The 18,415-nt window shown below is 44.7% G+C and overlaps 2 protein-coding genes across 2 annotated transcripts; one reads left to right on the forward strand and one right to left on the reverse strand.

Moving 5' to 3' along the window:
• The first annotated feature begins 815 nt into the window (after positions 1-815).
• On the forward strand, positions 816-8,291 carry GCDH (glutaryl-CoA dehydrogenase). The gene is made up of 12 exons (XM_053462765.1): positions 816-934; positions 2,529-2,638; positions 2,895-2,930; positions 3,726-3,866; positions 4,053-4,115; positions 4,824-4,994; positions 5,205-5,334; positions 5,691-5,907; positions 6,033-6,136; positions 6,594-6,719; positions 7,298-7,458; positions 8,127-8,291. Exons 1-12 carry the CDS (start codon positions 834-836, stop codon positions 8,198-8,200), a joined length of 1,434 nt encoding a protein of 477 aa, XP_053318740.1. The 5' UTR covers positions 816-833; the 3' UTR covers positions 8,201-8,291.
• A 1,603-nt stretch (positions 8,292-9,894) lies between these two features.
• SYCE2 (synaptonemal complex central element protein 2) lies at positions 9,895-15,626 on the reverse strand. The gene is made up of 4 exons (XM_053464674.1): positions 15,606-15,626; positions 13,838-13,951; positions 12,633-12,846; positions 9,895-10,294 (listed from the first exon to the last, which is right to left on the reverse strand). The coding sequence occupies exons 2-4, from the start codon at positions 13,942-13,944 to the stop codon at positions 10,100-10,102; spliced, it is 516 nt and encodes a 171-aa protein (XP_053320649.1). The 5' UTR covers positions 13,945-13,951; positions 15,606-15,626; the 3' UTR covers positions 9,895-10,099.
• Positions 15,627-18,415: the final 2,789 nt, after the last annotated feature.

The raw sequence follows: 18,415 nt of genomic DNA on the forward strand, positions 1-18,415 counted from the left end.
ACATGCGTGGGATAGACATACGGCTCCTGAATCTAAGACGAGACCAACGACTGATTAAGGTCGGAGTCTTTGCAGCAGACAAAACGGGCGGCTAGATGGGAACGGGGCTGATCTTCCGGCAAAGTGGGGGAGGGGCGGTGAAAATTAACAATAACATTAAAAATGACAATATAAAAAAAAAACTTCCAATAACATTAACAGACTTTTATATAAGAGGCTATCAGCTACTAGGCTTTTACATGCATCGCTGATGCCCACATCGGCTTTCTGAGCAAGGTGGAAATTTTTGTAGTTGTTATTTTTCCTGGAAAAAGAAACAAACAAAAATCCCACATTTTCATTGGCAAGGGGTAAGCGACACATCAATGCCTAGTATGAAGTTTAAGGTTTAGCATTTAATTCCCCATTGATTGGCCCTTCGTGGCCCATTTGAGGTACTGCTATGCATAATGCACAGAATCTGAGCCTTCAGAGAAGGGGACGCCGGCTTACGCTATATAACGAAAAGCATGCGGACAGCCATCCTAATGATTGAGTTTAGGTGATTCAGCCACACTGCGAACAGGTGTATAAAACCAGTACAAATACAAATGTCTTTTCCTTAAGATGTTGGAGAAATAAATATTTAGATTTCCAATTCTCCTTATATTATTTAATATTAATGACAATGGCGTCATATTTATGACCTAACTGGTATAAGCAGGTATCCCCCACTGAAACGCCTGTCCCTGGGTTGCTATGGAAACAGTGAATGTAAATAACAGAACTGCTCATTTCGCAGGATTACGCGCCTCCTCCTGGCGCCACACTCAACATGGCGTCCGACACCAACCATGACGCAATCGACGTGCGACAGGAAGATACTCCACCGCTGGGGGACGCCAGTGTTTGCTCAGTTTCTTAATTCCAGGAGGCTGTGGGTGACTTACATAAGGTGAGGGGAGTGCGGGGTTTGTGTAAGTAGATGAGGGATCGGGGTGGGATAATGCGGCCAAGGTTTATACGGCACACATGCGTTTATAGCTGCATATGGGGATGGGGGGGTCATTAATAATAATTATTATTATATCTGAAGATTATCACATATTATAAGGGGCTTGGCCTTAGTTATAAGTTCTGGGCTCCTGGTTTGTTGATCGTAAAATGCCATCGTAATGTTCTTGTATCCTTTGAGTTCCAGAAATAGCCATTAGTAGTGCTGAATTGTGAAAGTGGAGTAGGAAGATCCCACGTTGCTATAGCGATTGCACCACTTGTAGCTGTCAGAAAGAATATAACCCCCATTGCGCTCTACAGTAACCCAGCACCCAAAGGGTTAAATTGTGAATACGCTGCTTATATGAGATCAGTTGTTAATGTAATCTGGAAGAGAATATAAAGTGTGAGAATGGCTCAGCTGGGACCTTTGGACTTGGTGAATTATTATTTATTATGACCGGATCCCTCGCCGCGTATTTTAATGATTGGTGGGGAAATTTAAATGCCGTTGCAGCTCTTTAATGACCGGAAATACTCCGAGGAGCTCCTGAGTGAGTTCATAGAAACGTAGAATCTGCCGGCAGATCAGACCCCGTCGCCCCGTCTAGTCGCCCGTTTCTCCTGCAGTAAAGACCTTAATCAGTCGTTGGTCTCGTCTTAGATTCAGGAGCCGTATGCCGATCCCATGCGTGTTTAAATCTCCTCACTGTATTACTCTCTACCACTTCTGCTGAGAGGCTGTTCCTAATATCTACCACCCTCTCAGCAAAGTAAATCTTCCTCGCATTCCATCTAAGAGATGTGCGGTCGGATTTATCACAGATCTCTAGTGTGATCTCCATGTTTGTTCTGATTTAATGCGATTCCTCCTCGTCTCTGTGACAGGTCGCTGCATCGCTGACACACACAGCTGCTTGCATAAAGTAAAGGTCTCGTCTGATTGGCTAAAGCAGGGGGCGATGCCACATAGTGGTGTCTGTGATTGGTTAATATTTAAAGGGACATTCTGTCACGCTTTGTGTGTTGGACAGATTTTGCCACAGGCTCCGGGGACACGGAGCAGGAAACCTATGATTTTTTACGGGAGATCAGTCCCAAAAAAATAATAATAAAAAATGTATCCATATAAAAAGTATTACCCCTCCCCCATTCACGACCCGCAAGCCCCTTAACTCAGAAGTATTAAAAATACTACCCTATGGGTACTATGTCAGGGATGGATGTGGCCCTCTAGGACAGTCTCTGTGCTGGGTCAGTACACGCGGTGCGGCCTCTGGTACTGCTGGATTCTAGTCTCTGTCTGCTGGGCCAGTAATTGGGCCGTGGGTCATCGGTTTTGGCGGATGGAATTCTTGCTTGCAGAGCTTACATTCTAATGTACAATACAGAGACCGGGAATGCCATTGATCCTTCTGGAACTTGCCGTTAATAGCGGTGATTGGCAGAGGCGAATAAATGAAATTCCCCGCAGAACTCACGCACTGATGTAGACAGAAACCTGCGCGTTATATGATTCCTGTTACGTTTTCACCTTTCCTTTATTTTTGTAGCTCGTTCACCATGTCGCTGTCCGGCACCAGCATGCGCCTGCTGAACGCGGCCCGATGGAGCCCCTGGGTGCGTGGACTGAGGGCGCAGAGTACGCTGGCCCAGCAGAAAGGTAAAACGTTTCCCCGATTCCTAATCTCTGTCACGTGAGCCGCTTGTCTCCAGCATCCGGAGAAGCCGTGGTCTGGCCCCTGTCGGCACAGTAGAGGGGCTGCTGCGCCCTTTGACCCGGCCGCCTAGTCGGCACACGTTACACCGCCGTATGGTAAATCCGCCGTAACGCTACAGGGGAACGTTGTGGATCAGCCACAGCTTGAGCTGGGACTTTTGAATGATTTGAATCACTATTTACCGGTATTATTTTACAGATGTCAAGGCCCAGAACGAACAAAAAAGAGCAAAATGTAAGTATAGCTCTCGTAGCACGCGGAGCCGATCCGAAGTCCTGCGAGCGCCGTTTATTCCTTTAAGCAGTTACATAGTAACGGAGACGGCATTGTGAATGGATTGGGAAGATCCTGCTCCGTATTAAGCAGCGCATCTGTGTTCGATCAGTACCTCTCCTATGTCAGCGTCTTAGTGCTGGCGTGTGTTCTGGTCTCTGTGGTGGATCAGTACACGTGACACGGTCTCTGGTACCACTGGGTTCAGTACACGTGGCACGGTCTCTGGTACCGCTGGGTTCAGTACACGTGGCACAGTCTCTGGTACCGCTGGGTTCAGTACACGTGCCATGGTCTCTGGTACTGCTGGGTTCAGTACACATGGCACGGTCTCTGGTACCGCTGGGTTCAGTACACGTGGCACGGTCTCTGGTACCACTGGGTTCAGTACACGTGGCACGGTCTCTGGTACCACTGGGTTCAGTACACGTGGCACGGTCTCTGGTACCGCTGGGTTCAGTACGCGTGGCACAGTCTCTGGTACCGCTGGGTTCAGTACACGTGGCACAGTCTCTGGTACCGTTGAGTTTAGTACAGATGATACCCTCTTTGGTACCGCTGGGTCAGCACAATGTGTGCTGACACATCGGTACCAAAGAGGGTATTATCTGTACCCTTGAGAGCAGGAAGTTAAGGCGGCTGCTCCAGCGGGTGTCTATGTTATAAATCTATAATATTTGTATATTAAATATATATATATTAATCTGTAGACACCATAATGTGTATTTAAGATCTGTCACCGTCTCGTCCTCGCAGCTCGGGTGCAGTTTGATTGGAAGGACGCTCTTTGTCTGGACTCCCAGCTGACGGAGGAAGAGATCATGATCCGGGACAGCTTCCGATCCTACTGCCAGGAGAAGCTGATGCCGCGAATCCTGCAAGCCAATCGCCAGGAAGGTGCGCTGAATTCATAAACACCCCGTCACAGATCCCTCTCTCGTATTTGTCCCGACGGGCCGCTTTGTTTGTGGCAAAATGTAACATGTTGTCCTCATTGTGCCCATGATGCCCGCTGACTCACGGCTCGCTTTCCCCGGCACGCTCCGTAATAACGTCTGATACTCACATCGCGTTTGTTTGCAGTGTTTGACCGGAATATCATATCTGAAATGGGAGAACTCGGAGTCCTGGGATCTACGATCAAAGGTACTTTAACGCGCATGTTTGTGTGAGAGGCCATGTTCAGCGTTACTTACAGCGGGTATTGATTGCCAGTTTGTATATTGTTATTTATCACTCTTTCCTTATTGTAACATCGCTACGGAATCTGCTGGCGCTCTACTAGTTAATGTACAGGGCTACGGAATCTGCTGGCGCTCTACTGGTTAATGTAAGGGGGCTACGGAATATGATGCCGCTATATAAAACAATAAGTAATAAATGTTGTTCTTGACTCTTCTGGACGTAACGCTGAAACCAAAGTTGTTAATTGATCCGATAAAACCTAATTTTTAGTTATAATTTATTAATTGATTTATATAGTGCTGTCATATACTGCAGCGCTGTACAATGCTCAGTGTGGAGCTCGAGCTCCGCTTGGCCCACTTCTTAAAGTGCATCTGTCACATTTTGCAGCTCTCTTCGGTCAGTAAATACACATTATGGTGTCTACAGATTAAAATATATATATTTAATATACAAATATTATAGATTTATAACATAGAAACCCGCGGGAGCAGCTGCATTAACTTCCTGCTCTCAGGATCTGCATGATTATTCCTCCCCATAAAGGTATCTCTCCCCTGTTAAACTTTTGGGGAAATTGTTACTTTTTTCCCCATTTTACTGCCTATTGTCGTTGATATACGTCGCCCGGGTTGCATCGCCTCTGACTCCTCGTCGCTTATGCTCCAGGATACGGTTGTGCCGGGACTTCTTACGTGGCGTACGGCTTGCTGGCCCGGGAGGTGGAGAGGGTGGACAGCAGCTATCGGTCGGTGATGAGCGTCCAGTCATCGCTGGTCATGTATCCAATCAGCGCCTACGGGACAGAGGAGCAGAAGCAGAAATATCTCCCCAGGCTGGGTACGTACGTGGGTTGGGTCAGGGCTCGGCGTTGATGAAGGGCCAGCTCGGCTGAGCTCCTCCTATACAAAGGGCCGACGTGGCCCTTGTCTGAGGAACCAGTGGGGTTGACCCTTTATAATGCGTAGTGAGGTTTTCCAGCTCTGTATAATATCAGGAGGGCTCTTCAGTGACCCAGTAAGCCCGTTAAATAACTGTTTTATTATACAGCGAGTGGAGAGTTGTTGGGCTGCTTTGGCCTCACAGAACCAAACCACGGCAGTGACCCATCCGGAATGGAGACCAAAGCGAGATACAACCCGACCAGCAGGACTTACACGCTTAACGGATCGAAAACATGGTACGTTCCCCTGATCCGAACCGTGCTGCTGCCGTGGCAGAGCTGCTGCCTAGCACTTCTACCAACAGGTGGCGCTCTGTATACAGGAAATGCTCCCCACCATTAATACATAATTGAGCCACTAAACAGATGCCATCTCTCTGCTTTTTATATGATTTTCCCCTTTAATTATACCTTTTATCTAGGACCTCCGAGGTCTTGTTTTCATCTGTAAAAGAGACCTCTAAGGTCCCAAAAGCGTATATAATTTTCTTCCGTGTTGGCCCAGTGAAAGGTTAGCGACTAAAGCATGTATTTTCTGTTGGGCAAATATGGCTGTATCCGTTCTTCTTATATTTATTCCCTTCCTTCCGCAGGATCACGAATTCCCCCATTGCTGACCTCTGTGTGGTTTGGGCCGGCTGCGAGGACGGTAAGATCAGGGGTTTCCTGATAGAGAGAGGAACGAAGGGCCTGTCGACCCCCAAAATAGAAGGCAAGTTCTCCCTGAGAGCGTCTGCCACGGGCATGATCCTGATGGAGGATGTGGAGATACCGGAGGAAAACCTGCTGCCCCATACTGCAGGGCTGTCGGTGAGATATACATATATATATATATATATATATACACACATATAACCCCTCCCTATGACTCTATATAACCCCCATATTACCCTACATGTAAACACACGTTATATCTAACATCGGAATCTCTTCAGGGTCCCTTTGGCTGTCTGAACAATGCTCGTTACGGGATTGCGTGGGGAGCGCTGGGGGCCGCCGAGTTCTGTTTTCATACAGCGAGGCAGTACACCATGGACAGGTACGACACGCTTGTGTTTGTGTGTATGCCAACACCGCTCTATGTTCCAAACAAATGTAGCGAATATTTATTTTATAGAATCTTCTGTAGACCAGTAGATCAAATTGGAAATACTTACCTGAACATGTATATGTTATGCAGAAGGCTTGCCACTCCAAGTACATGGGCCCTTTAAATGACCCGGGCTATGATGAGGAGTTCCTGGCGGATACGGCTGGATGTGTGCAGCCGCACGTTACATATTTGTCCTCACGAGAGTGTGGTAGATAAGTGGAACAGCCTCCCAGCAGAAGTGGTAGAGGTTAATACAGTGATGGGATTTAAACATGCATGGGGCAGGCGTACAGCTCCTGAATCTGAGACGAGACTAAGCTTCTTAACAGCAGGAGAAACGGGCGACTGGATGGCCGGATGGTGTCCGTCGGCACGTTGTTTCACTATCATTCTCTGGTTTTAGGGTGCAGTTTGGGGTCCCGCTCGCCAGGAACCAGCTGATCCAGAAGAAAATGGCAGATATGCTGACAGAAATCTCCATCGGCCTGCAGGCCTGCGTACAGCTCGGCCGCCTTAAAGACCAGGACAAGTAAGACACGCGAAGACCGGTCGGCCATCCCCAAATATGATTAGTTCTGACGGGCAGGAATATAAAGGGTTAATGCGTCGTTTGCCCCGGAACAAAAGTGAGCAAATTATCCCGAGTTACAGATTTAGGTCTAAAACCAGGAAACTGCAAAAATACAAATATAATCTCTATAAATAAAATAAAATAGTGCCGCCGACGCAATGTCTGGATAATCCACAAGGGGCGATAAGTGTAAACGTTTATACTGGTAACAGTATTTAATATGGGGCAGTTGTCATGGCAAACCTTAGTAGGTTTTTACCCAGAATTCTTGTTTCTTGGTTGCAAATCCTATTCCTGTCTGAGAATGATGGGTTGTCCAGCAAACCTCTCCGACCCTTTAATACTCGTAAAAAAGCCTGATGTGGCTTAATGTTAATGCTATATAGAGAAATGGCAACCAGAAGCCCCCCTGCGTCGGTCATTAATCGGTAAAAGTAGGGGTTGTATGCGAGGGGGGGCTGTGGACTGCTCCTGTTTTGCACCCCGATGGTGTCAGTTACCTGTCTGTCTGTCTGTCTGTCTGTCTGTCTGTCCAGAGCCACTCCAGAGATGATCTCGATGCTGAAGAGGAACTCGTGCGGGAAGGCTCTAGATGTCGCGCGGCAGGCAAGGGACATGCTGGGGGGTAACGGCATTTCCGACGAGTATCACATCATCAGACACGTAATGAATTTGGAGGCGGTCAACACCTACGAAGGTATAGCTGCTCTGTGACGGCTCTTACATGTAATAACTACTCCGTTACATTACATCGCTAGAAGCCGCTTATTAATGTATCTGGGGGTAGACATAGAAACAGAATCTGTCGGCAGATCAGACCCATTCGGTCCCCGTCTTGTCGCCCATTTACCCTGCTGTAAAGACCTCGACCTTAATCAGTCGTTGGTCTCGTCTTCCATTCAGGAGCCGTATGCCTGCCCCATGCATGTTTAAATCCCCTCACTGTATTACCCTCTACCACTTCTGCTAGTAGGCTGTTCCACGTATCTACCACCTTCTCAGTAAAGTGAAACGTCCTTACATTAGTCCAAGCCTCACGCTATAATCCATCCTAAGGGTGGTAGAGAAATGAGCATACATCCCAAGTGTCCTTGTTAGAAGGTAAAGTCCCATTTTGTCCCCTGATGCCCCTCTTTTCTGGGAATGTTTGCTGGGTATGAGGGTATCGCAGGGTTCTAGAGCAATATTCTGTATAGAAAGTCTTAGACAATCCCGTCCCCGCAGTCACATCTCTAACCACACATTTTTAAATGTGTGTGGGGGGTTGTACAGCGCTATGGAATATGATGGAGCTACATATCACAATAAATAATAATTACCTGCGTATCCAGCACTCAGTAAGTAGACCGTTTCCTCTTCTCCTAGGTACCCACGATGTCCATGCCTTAATCCTCGGGAGAGCAATCACAGGACTGCAATCCTTCACCGTCCAGAAATGAATTTGGGAGTCCACGCAAAAAATCCATAATAAGGGGACTTATATTCACATACGGGCTGGCACAATAAAGGGTTAATGCGGCTGTGCTGATACCTCCGGCGGGGAAGACTTTCAAGAACATTCACTTCTAGATTTCAAGGAATTGTTTGAAATAACGCATTTAATTTGGGGGGGGGGGTAAGATTCAAACGGTTTCCCCCAAACACGTAACTTCAAAAATGCCCCCCCCCGATTCCATGGAAGATAAATACATGAAAAGAGATGTTAAAAAGTATTTTCTTTTCGTCCATGGGGTAATTGGTTAATTTGAAACAAACAGGGGGGTCACACTGCAGTCCTGCGCGCCTCGAGCCATTAAGAGGCTATTAACGTGACGACGTAGTGTAAGGGGACCTATAGGCTTTTCAGGCAGGACTCCTTGGTCTATAGGTGCCCCCCCCCCCAAAGCTCTTAAGGGTTCCTTATATACCCGGCTTTTCAATCATCACTTTCTGATGTCGTAATAAAAACAAAATAATTTATAAGAAACATACGGGATTTGTCTCTTTTTTTTTTATCGCATAAAAACAGCACGGAAGGTTAGTTTCTATAGTAATAACGGATCAGGGGTCGCTTGCGTGTCATGTGACAGTTTAGTGTTCAGACGTGTACCTCCGTGTGAGCAGATACTGCCTATTCAGTTCTTCCATTAAATAAGTATCGATTTTATTTCCGGTGCGTCGCCCCCTCTCATGATTTTCTTTTTTTTTCTGGATTGAGTTCCCCCGCCGTGTGCTTTTTTTTCTTATATGTCTCTATGTGTTTTAAAAATATTAATTATTAACCATAAGGATTGAATTTAAGGGAGGTATTATTTGTTTTTGGGCGCAAACACGGGGGTGATTTTGTTCAGCAGTGTGGGGGCTGTTTCTGTAGCACCGATGCCCCCAACTGTGGTGGAAAGTAACAAGTTTTTATACATGCCCTCCGTTTCCTTTTTTTGTATGGCTGCCCCTTTACACAGATAACATTCTGACCCCCGACGGGTGAAGGGAATGACACAGATAATCTTATCGTGGCACCTGTCGGGGGGATATATTAGGCAGCAGGTAAAAGTTTTCGTCCTCAAAGTTGATGAGCGACTTTGACATGGACCAAATTTAATGGCGAGACGACTGGGTCAGAGCATCTCCAAAACTGCAGCTCTTGCTTGGGGTTCCTGGTCGGTATTTATCAAAAGCGGTCCGAGGAAGGAAAATCGGTGAACCGGCGTCAGGGTGATGGGCGGCCGAGGCTCATTGATGCACGTGGGGGGCGAAGGCCGGTCCTTGTGCTCAAATCCAACAGACGAGCTGCTGGAGCTCAAATTGCTGAAAGAGTTAATGCCGGTTCTGATAGAAAGGAGTCAGAACACGCAGAGCATCACAGTTTGTTGCGCATGGGGCCGCGTAGCCGCAGACCAGTCAGGGTGTCCGTGCTGACCGCAGTTCGCTGCCGAAAGGGCCTACAACGGGCCCGTGAGCAGAAGAACTGGACCACGGAGTAATGGAAGAAGGCGGCCGGTCTGATGAATCACAATTTCTTTTACATCATGTGGATGGCCGGGTGCTTCGCTGGAGAACACGCGGCCCCCGGACTCAATATGAGGCAGGTGGTCATGAAGTTACGGCTGATCGGTGTATATGTGTATAAAGGACGGGTTCAGCACTGTCTTTGGTTAAACGTGTCATTTATTTGGAATGAATTAACATGTTATTTGAATGCACAGATATTGTATCGAGTTACTCAGCAGCGGGTATGTTTTATAAACTCTGGAACAGGATGAAAACGTACGGTTTCTATAGTAACGGAAAACGCCTCTGTGCTCCTCTTCCCTCTAACGATAATGTTTAATTCAAACAGTTGGAAGATGAACATGCGTTCAGATCTCTGGCTGCACGCACAGGTCCTTGTAGACGGTGGCTACGGTCTGACAGACTTGTTTCAGCTCGTCCTGCAGCTGTCCGATCCTCTCTATGATTTCCGGCAGCTCCTGCAGCCTGTCCTGCAACTGCTTGTTGTGATGATCATAAACATTGTACATTTTATCTTCCAGACACTGAGATAACTCGTTGACCTGGCGTAAGGAAAGGAACATTAACGGATCAAGTAATAAAACAAATCCCCTACAATTAGACATTTCATAGTTAAATGAGAGGAGAAATCCAGCGCAGACGGGGTTAATGTTGCAAATGACTATTGTAGCTGATTTTTGTTGGAATATCTTCATAGGCGTACAGAGGCCCTTTATCACTCTTGTGTTCCAATGTCAAAATCACTGCGGGTTAGGCTATGAAGAGCATATTATTTATATATATATTTACTATATATTACTATATATTATTATATATTATACATACATTACATGCAGAATTCCTACTTCACTTTGCAACACTGTAGATAAGGTTTAGAAACAAAAAGATCAACACAATTCTGCAAAGACAATTAAAAAACCCAAAGACAATAGAGAAAGTCTCTTAGCACAAATAATCTGATTTTGCAAAGTAACAAAAATCCACACTATCAATAATCAGTATTATTATTGTTATCCCAAGTATTATTATCATCAGTATAATACATTCACGCATGCACTTACGTTCAAAAGTTTAGAGTCAATAAGAAATGTCCTTGTTTTTGAAAGAAAAGTACATTTTGTCCATTAAAATAACATGAAATAGATCAAAAATCCAGCACAGACGGGGTTAAAGTTGTAAATGACTATTGTAGCTGGAAACGGATGATTTTTAATGGAATCTCTTCATAGGCGTACAGAGGCCGTTTATCACTCCCATCACTCCTGTGTTCCAATGGCCCTTTATCACTCCCATCACTCCTGTGCTCCAATGGCCCTTTATCACTCCCATCACTCCTGTGTTCCAATGGCCCTTTATCACTCCCATCACTCCTGTGTTCCAATGGCCCTTTATCACTCCTATCACTCCTGTGTTCCAATGGCCCTTTATCACTCCCATCACTCCTGTGTTCCAATGGCCCTTTATCACTCCTATCACTCCTGTGTTCCAATGGCCCTTTATCACTCCCATCACTCCTGTGTTCCAATGGCCCTTTATCACTCCCATCACTCCTGTGTTCCAATGACCCTTTATCACTCCCATCACTCCTGTGTTCCAATGGCCCTTTATCACTCCCATCACTCCTGTGTTCCAATGACCCTTTATCACTCCCATCACTCCTGTGTTCCAATGGCACGTTGTGTTCGCTGATCCAAGTTTAAATTTAAAAGGCTAATTGATCTATATAATATAATAAAATATATATTTAAAATTATGCTAAAGCTAGTGACCCCATATTTTTGAACAGCAGTGTAAATGGGTGTGTATGTATGTATGTATGATATCGCTACAGGATTGTACGCTCTCTGTTAATACTTCTTATGTCTACATAAATATATATATAAGTTACCATTACAGTTTGAAAATACATTTAGGTTTTAATGCAAGCGTTAGGTCATTAAATAGATACTAATCGCTTCGTTACGGCCGGTCCCGTTCCAGCACGGAATGCTTATAACGTTACATTCAGATGTACAATGTGTGTTTGGGTTTTTGGGGATTGCAAATCCTTCGGCTTTTGTAACAGCTGGTTGCTAAATCTTGTTTGGCCATGCGCTGAAAATCAAAGCAGAGGATGTTCTGTACGGCTTTCTAACTAATCGCTCGCGTTACCTGCTCTCCAGGGGGATTACATTTAGTTAGAATAATGCGCTCAAAGCTGATTACACAAACGTGCGAGAGATTCGTAATCGCTAAATTCATTTACGCACAGGGAAAAAAAGCCCAGCTAAGTGATCGCGCAGCTCGTCGCCGCATTATCTCAGGACTTTATTACCGGAAATGTGTTATTCCTCGGCTGTTTGACGTTCGGTAATAAAAAAAAGGGTTTATTCGCTAAAGAGAGAGTTGGGAGAAGGGTTGCGGTTTCTTCTTACTGACTTTACGTAATGAAAGGACAACCCCAGAAGGCTTCTGCTCATGAGTAGCTCGCCTTTGAACTATGCATTATGCAGAGCCAGCATAGCCCTTCTAATGTGGAGTGTCTCTTTAACCACAAAATATATAATTAGGAATATTATTACCATTTAATGTCCCAACTCCACCCTAAAATAATTTATTTTAACGTATCATAGTGCCCACTTCAAATTAATGTCACACTCTGATACCGGTGGTTTGTGTATTTCCTAGCTATGCATGCTTCATACTACTCTAAACCAGAAGATCCCTGGGGGTCTGATCGTACCCGAGCAGTTATTGGTCTGCGATATATTTCTATATGGTATACGTTCTTTCATAATCCCCCCCCCTGTTGAAATGATTGGTTAGATATATTTGTCTGGAAGGAAATGGCAGCCTGAATATGGCACGGGGTGCTGCGATTGTATAAGCCGTCTGGGGTACCTTCATGGCGAGACTCTCATTAAAGTTTTTCATTATCGCCTGGTCCTTGCTGCGTCCTTCGTTTATCTTGTCGATCAGACTCTGTGCCCTCCTCTGCAGGGCGTCCACGGTGGCTTCCAGGGCTGTGAAATAGTTGCCGGATTTTCCTTCGGAGCTGCTGCAGCTGGAAGCCAGATCTGATGTCTGGTTGAAAAGGGAAGGACTCTGAGGCCTGCTGGGGGCAAAACAAAATCTATTTAAGTTCTGGACATAAATGGTTACCGTAGCCACAGTAAACCACAAAGCATTCATTTGCTCCTGGTATAGACTGCTTTGGCTTCTGGGTCCAGGATAGCTAAACATGTCAGCGGACAAGATCAAGGAAGCGGCAAAGAAGCGCGACAGTTTTGTTAAAAATAAAGACCGATCATATATTAACATTCTATTCGCAATATTCAGTATACAGGTACAGCAAGTCCTCTAATAAAACACTGATACCCACTCACTCACGCTCTCTGTAAATGTCTCCCTGTCTTCTCTGCCGGCCGCTTCTCTGTCCCGTCTCCTTTCCTGCAGATGATCTTCTGATCTTATAACTTCTTGTTCTTCGGCCGTCTGTCTTCGTCCATAGTGTCTTTTTTCTTGGTCCGTGAATCATACCTCCGCAAAACGGCGGAATTTCCGGGAGAATACTATTTTTTACCCCGGCGCAAAAAGCAAGCTCCATAAAGACATGGATGGATGAGGTTCGGGTGGAAGAACTTGACCGGCCGCTCAGAGCCCCGACCTCAACCCCATCCAACACCTTTGGAATGAACCGGAACGGAGATTGCGAGCCAGGTGGCTCGCCCAACATCAGTGCCGGACCTCACAGACGCTCTACTGGATGAACGGGCAAAAATTCCCACAAAAACCTCCAAAATCCAGTGGAAATCCTTCCCAGAGAAGCTGACTTCATATTAATGTCTATGTATTCAGAATGTGATGTCATCAAAGTCCCTGCTGGTGTAACGGTCAGGTTTCCCAATACTTTTGTCCATATAGTGTATTTTTGGGGCCACAAATGTGTTTGGCTGAACCCATGTTCTGGCACCTGAACTTATAAAGAATGCATTTTAAAATCCTTACAATTTTACTCACAGAGTACTTTAATGTCCCTGATGGTCTCACTAAAGATGAATTCGTATTGAACAGCCCCTTTAAGGAAGGGTACGTCTGGTGCTTACCGGGGTGTCGTCTGGGTGGATGATGCCCCAGAACCCTCCTGTTTGGAAGTACTGGGACTGCATGATCTCTCCGGCCCGCCTGGAGCTTCAAAGTCATTGGCAGACATTTCTTACCTGAGAAAAGAAACCCGACAATAAACAATAATCCCCTTTATTCGGAATGATGTATTTACACATACATATTTAACAGTTCTTCCAGCCTTATGGATTCTTTCTATATACAGTACGGCCCACAGTCAGCGATATAATGTGTATGTGTTCAGATCCACAGATGTAGGAACAGTCCAGCATGTTACACGCGTGTATAATTTTCACCTTCTCTCATTGAAGGTGCTCCGTTCCTAAAAATGGGGAGAACCCCGATATCATTGACCAGGAATATATATTGTTAAGGACAAGGGAATATTAAATCTCCATTAAATAACCGGCCGTTAGCCATCATTCTCTTTGATACCCCTGATGAAGCCGAGGGGCACGCCGGTGAAACGCGCAGCGGGGAGATTTTCTTCACTTGTTTGTTCTTTTTTATTAGGAATTCTGTTTCAGTTAAGGTGTTAGGATTTATTGTTGCCCAGTAGAATGCGAAATTGTATCACGAGGAGTCATTTAGGTTCAGCGACAAAGTATATAGCGGTTAACTACTTCGTTGCCAGGCTGCCTGCCGCTAGCGCTACGTTCCCATTCAGGTGACATCCAGCTACAGGGGGCTTGGATCCATAGTGAACTTATATACATACATTTTCCTCCTTTTTAAAGATCCACTGGATAAAGGTTCATTTTTTAAATTATTAACCATTTATTCCCTTTTCCTTAATAATGTATATTCCTCTTTGGTGCAGTTAACTCTTATGTAATGAAATGCAGCATTACGACTTATCATTCCTTCTACCGCTGAATGCCCAAACCCTTCGCAAGAATGATACTTTAACAATGGAAATTGTGCTTCATTCAGATTTTTTTTAAGGAAACACTTGTCATGTGACCCTGAAGCAGACATTCATAGGATATCGCCATAGAAACTGCTCAAACATAGAATCTGACGGCATCTCAGTCCCGTTCGGCCATCTAGTCGCCCAATTTTCCTGCTGTAAAGGCTCAGAGTTTAGTCGTTGGTCTTGTCTTCGTATGCCTATCCCATGCATGTTTAAATTCCCACACTGTATTAACCTCTACCACTTCTGCTGGGAAGCTTTTCCATTTATAAACCACCTTCTCAGTAAAGTAAAAGTTATTTACATTCAATCTAAGCATCTTGAGTTTCTAATGCATTGTCTCAGTGGAACAGCACCTTTAAAGCTGTAGCGCTCGCAGTTAGCTGATGCATTGCATGACGACACAATTACTATTGTCAAATTATTTATATTATTATATATCACTATACATTATTGATGTTATATATATATATATATATATGTTGATATTAGTTACCAAAATTCATAAAATTGTTGCATTTTACTTTAAATCTATTTACTTATTTTGGGCTAATAAGGTAAAATGACAGAAGAGCACATTTAATTATTACATTTTCTATTACCTTCTATTAATACTCCCTATACATTAATATACTCCTGTATATCACTGGATAAGCAGATCCTATATTGAAGTAAAACTATATAGGATAGGGAATCACTATAATTAAAGCTTTTGCGGACTTCAACTCCCATCAAGCTGCAAGATAGGAACTGAAGTCCACTGCCCTTATCAGGGGTTGTCTGCCCACTATTAGTATATCAGGGGTTTGTGATTCCCGGCATAAAGAATAAATAACCTCAGAATCCCTCACAGACGTCTAATATGATAACGAGTGCGGCGTACTGGATGATGGGAGAACGCTAAAAGTTGATTTATCTTAAGCGAATCCGCTCGTCGGCCGCAATTATAGCAATGACAGCAACGGCGGCCGGAAGCTTAAGAAAATGGCGGGAAACCACGAAGCAGAAGCAGCCTTAGCAGTGATTGGAGGAAATATTAGTAGCGGGAGAAGCTGCGATTGGTCGGAGTACGGAGTAGAGGTCGTTTCGTTGAGAGCCAAGGAGGCGCGTGACATGTTATAAGCGAATATTCATTGGCTTATAAAAGAATTGGGCGGGGATTGTCCCGCGATGGTGATTGGTGAGGGTGGTAAGACGGTGTTCGGTTGAGCGTTTACCTCAAGCTGTGCGCTCCGAAGAGCTCCGTGTCTTCTGTTCGCTGCCATGTTTTCTGTTCGCTGTACGGGGTGTCAGGAGTATAATTATCAGATCAGTTCTACCATTTATATCCGCTGTGCAAATATATTTTATTGTCAATTTATTTATAAGGGGAATTCCCATGGAAGTAATATTTTACTCCTTCAGCATAGTGCTCCAGTGCTGTATGTCAGAGTAATAACTCACCCCAGCACTGTATATCAGAGTAATAACCCCCCAGTGCTGTATATCAGAGTAATAACCCCCCAGTGCTGTATATTAGAGTAATAACCCCTCAGTGCTGTATATTAGAGTAATAACCCCCCAGTGCTGTATATCAGAGTAATAACCCCCCAGTGCTGTATATCAGAGTAATAACCCCCCAGTGCTGCATATAAGAGTAATAACCCCCAGCACTGTATGTTAAAGTAAAAATCCCCAACACTGTATATTAGAGTAATAAAGCCCAGCACTGTATATTAAAGTGATAACCCCCAGCGGCGCTGTATATTAGAGTAATAACCCCCCAGCGCTGTATATTACAGTAATAAACCCCAGTGCTGTATATTACAGTAATAAGTTATAACCCCCCCAGCTATGTACATTAGAGTAATAACCCCCAACACTGTATATTAGAGTAATAACCCCCAGCACTGTATATTAAATAATCCCCCGAGTGCTGTATATTATAGTAATAACCCTCCCAGTGCTGTGTATTAGAGTAATAACCCCCCCCCCGTGCTGTATATTAGATTAATAACCCCCCCCCCAGTGCTGCCCACTGCAGGCTGTTGATAGATTGAGATAATATCGCACTCTTTATTCTGGTTTTATACATTTAGGTTGGTTACTTTCCTTTCCGGTTTATTTCTGGGGGTAATGATCGGAAGAAACGTTCGGCAGCCACACATGGTGCAGATCCGATACACCCACTTCGGATTTAACAGTTAATTGTGTTTATTTTGATGTAAAAGTGCAAAAAATATTCACGCGTAGGATTTTACAATGCTGTGATAATGCCACACTTTTTGGATACATCCTCCTTTAGTTCTATTCCAGAAAGATATCGCCACACAATTCAGATTTATTCTTTTTGTTTTCAATTAATTTCTGCATTAACTCATTATATTTTACCCACATTTCCTGATATCTCCTATTATTTCATAGGTATGGAATGACTGTCCGGCTTGGTGGAGAGAGGAGACGGGATGGAAACATTTAAATACTTAAAGGGATTTAACAAAGTACAGGAGGGACGTTTATTCCAAAGGAGGAGAAAGATTCTGGTCTATTCTTGTAACCTAACACTAGAGGGTCAGAATCTTAAATAGAATGTTGTACTTTAATGAGAGGGAGGTAGATCAGTGGAACAGCATCTCAGCAGAAGTGGTAGAGGCTAATTCAGTGAGGTTAGGCATATGGCTCCTGAATGTAAGAATGAAAGTATTTCCTATTTGGTTGTTAAATCTTTAAGAGCCAGTTCCACCTTGAGAAATGTTAGAAGCCAAGAAGAGCTGCCATTCTCTCGGATGATTCTGTCCCTTTTAATCTAGAGCTTTGTCACCCGGCGCATGCCGACGACACGCTGCGGGGAGGAGATTCCTTTATTGAAAAATCCCTTGTTATCTTCATCCATGTGTTAGACCCCCGAGCCGAGTGCAAGCTCCCAAATCCTCTGCCGTCTCGGAGATACAGAATATTCTTAAACATTTTCCAAGGAGCTGTGAGTACTTTTACTCATTTCGTTTATTGTAGTTTACGTGACTAGTGGGAGCAGACGGGTGATAGGGGAGACAGTATCTTGGCCTGCAGAGCTTACACTCTAAGCACTGCACACTAAAAGAGAAAGGGGATTTTTCTTGATAGGAGTGGGAGTCAGACTTATTTGGATACCTCATTTATTAATATAGAGAGTTGTGCATAAAGAGGACAAATTATGGGGTGGAAAAAAATCGTGATTTATATAGTCTGTGCTGTATTGTAGTAACATGTAACAAGTGTAAAGGAATTTATACTAAACAAAGGTGAATGGGATCGTTAAGAAACATAGCCCCTCCTGTCTGTGTCACCCTGCGGTGGGAGGGACAGACTCCGTGCCCCATAGCCCCCTCCTGTCTGTGTCACCCTGCGGTGGGAGGGACAGACTCCGTGCCCCATAGCTCCCTCCTGTCTGTGTCACCCTGTGGTGGGAGGGACAGACTCCGTGCCCCATAGCCCCCTCCTGTCTGTGTCACCCTTCGGTGGGAGGGACAGACTCCGTGCCCCATAGCCCCCTCCAGTCTGTCACCCTGCGGTGGGAGGGACAGACCTTCACACGATGAAGAATGCATTTGGTTTTCAACCTATTTTTATAGACATTATTGTGACTAAACTCAATGAAACATTGGATCTTATTAGCTATTGTATTTTT

This window comes from Spea bombifrons, chromosome 4, assembly GCF_027358695.1.
Source record: "Spea bombifrons isolate aSpeBom1 chromosome 4, aSpeBom1.2.pri, whole genome shotgun sequence".
In the NCBI taxonomy this organism is placed as follows: Eukaryota; Metazoa; Chordata; class Amphibia; order Anura; family Pelobatidae; genus Spea; species Spea bombifrons.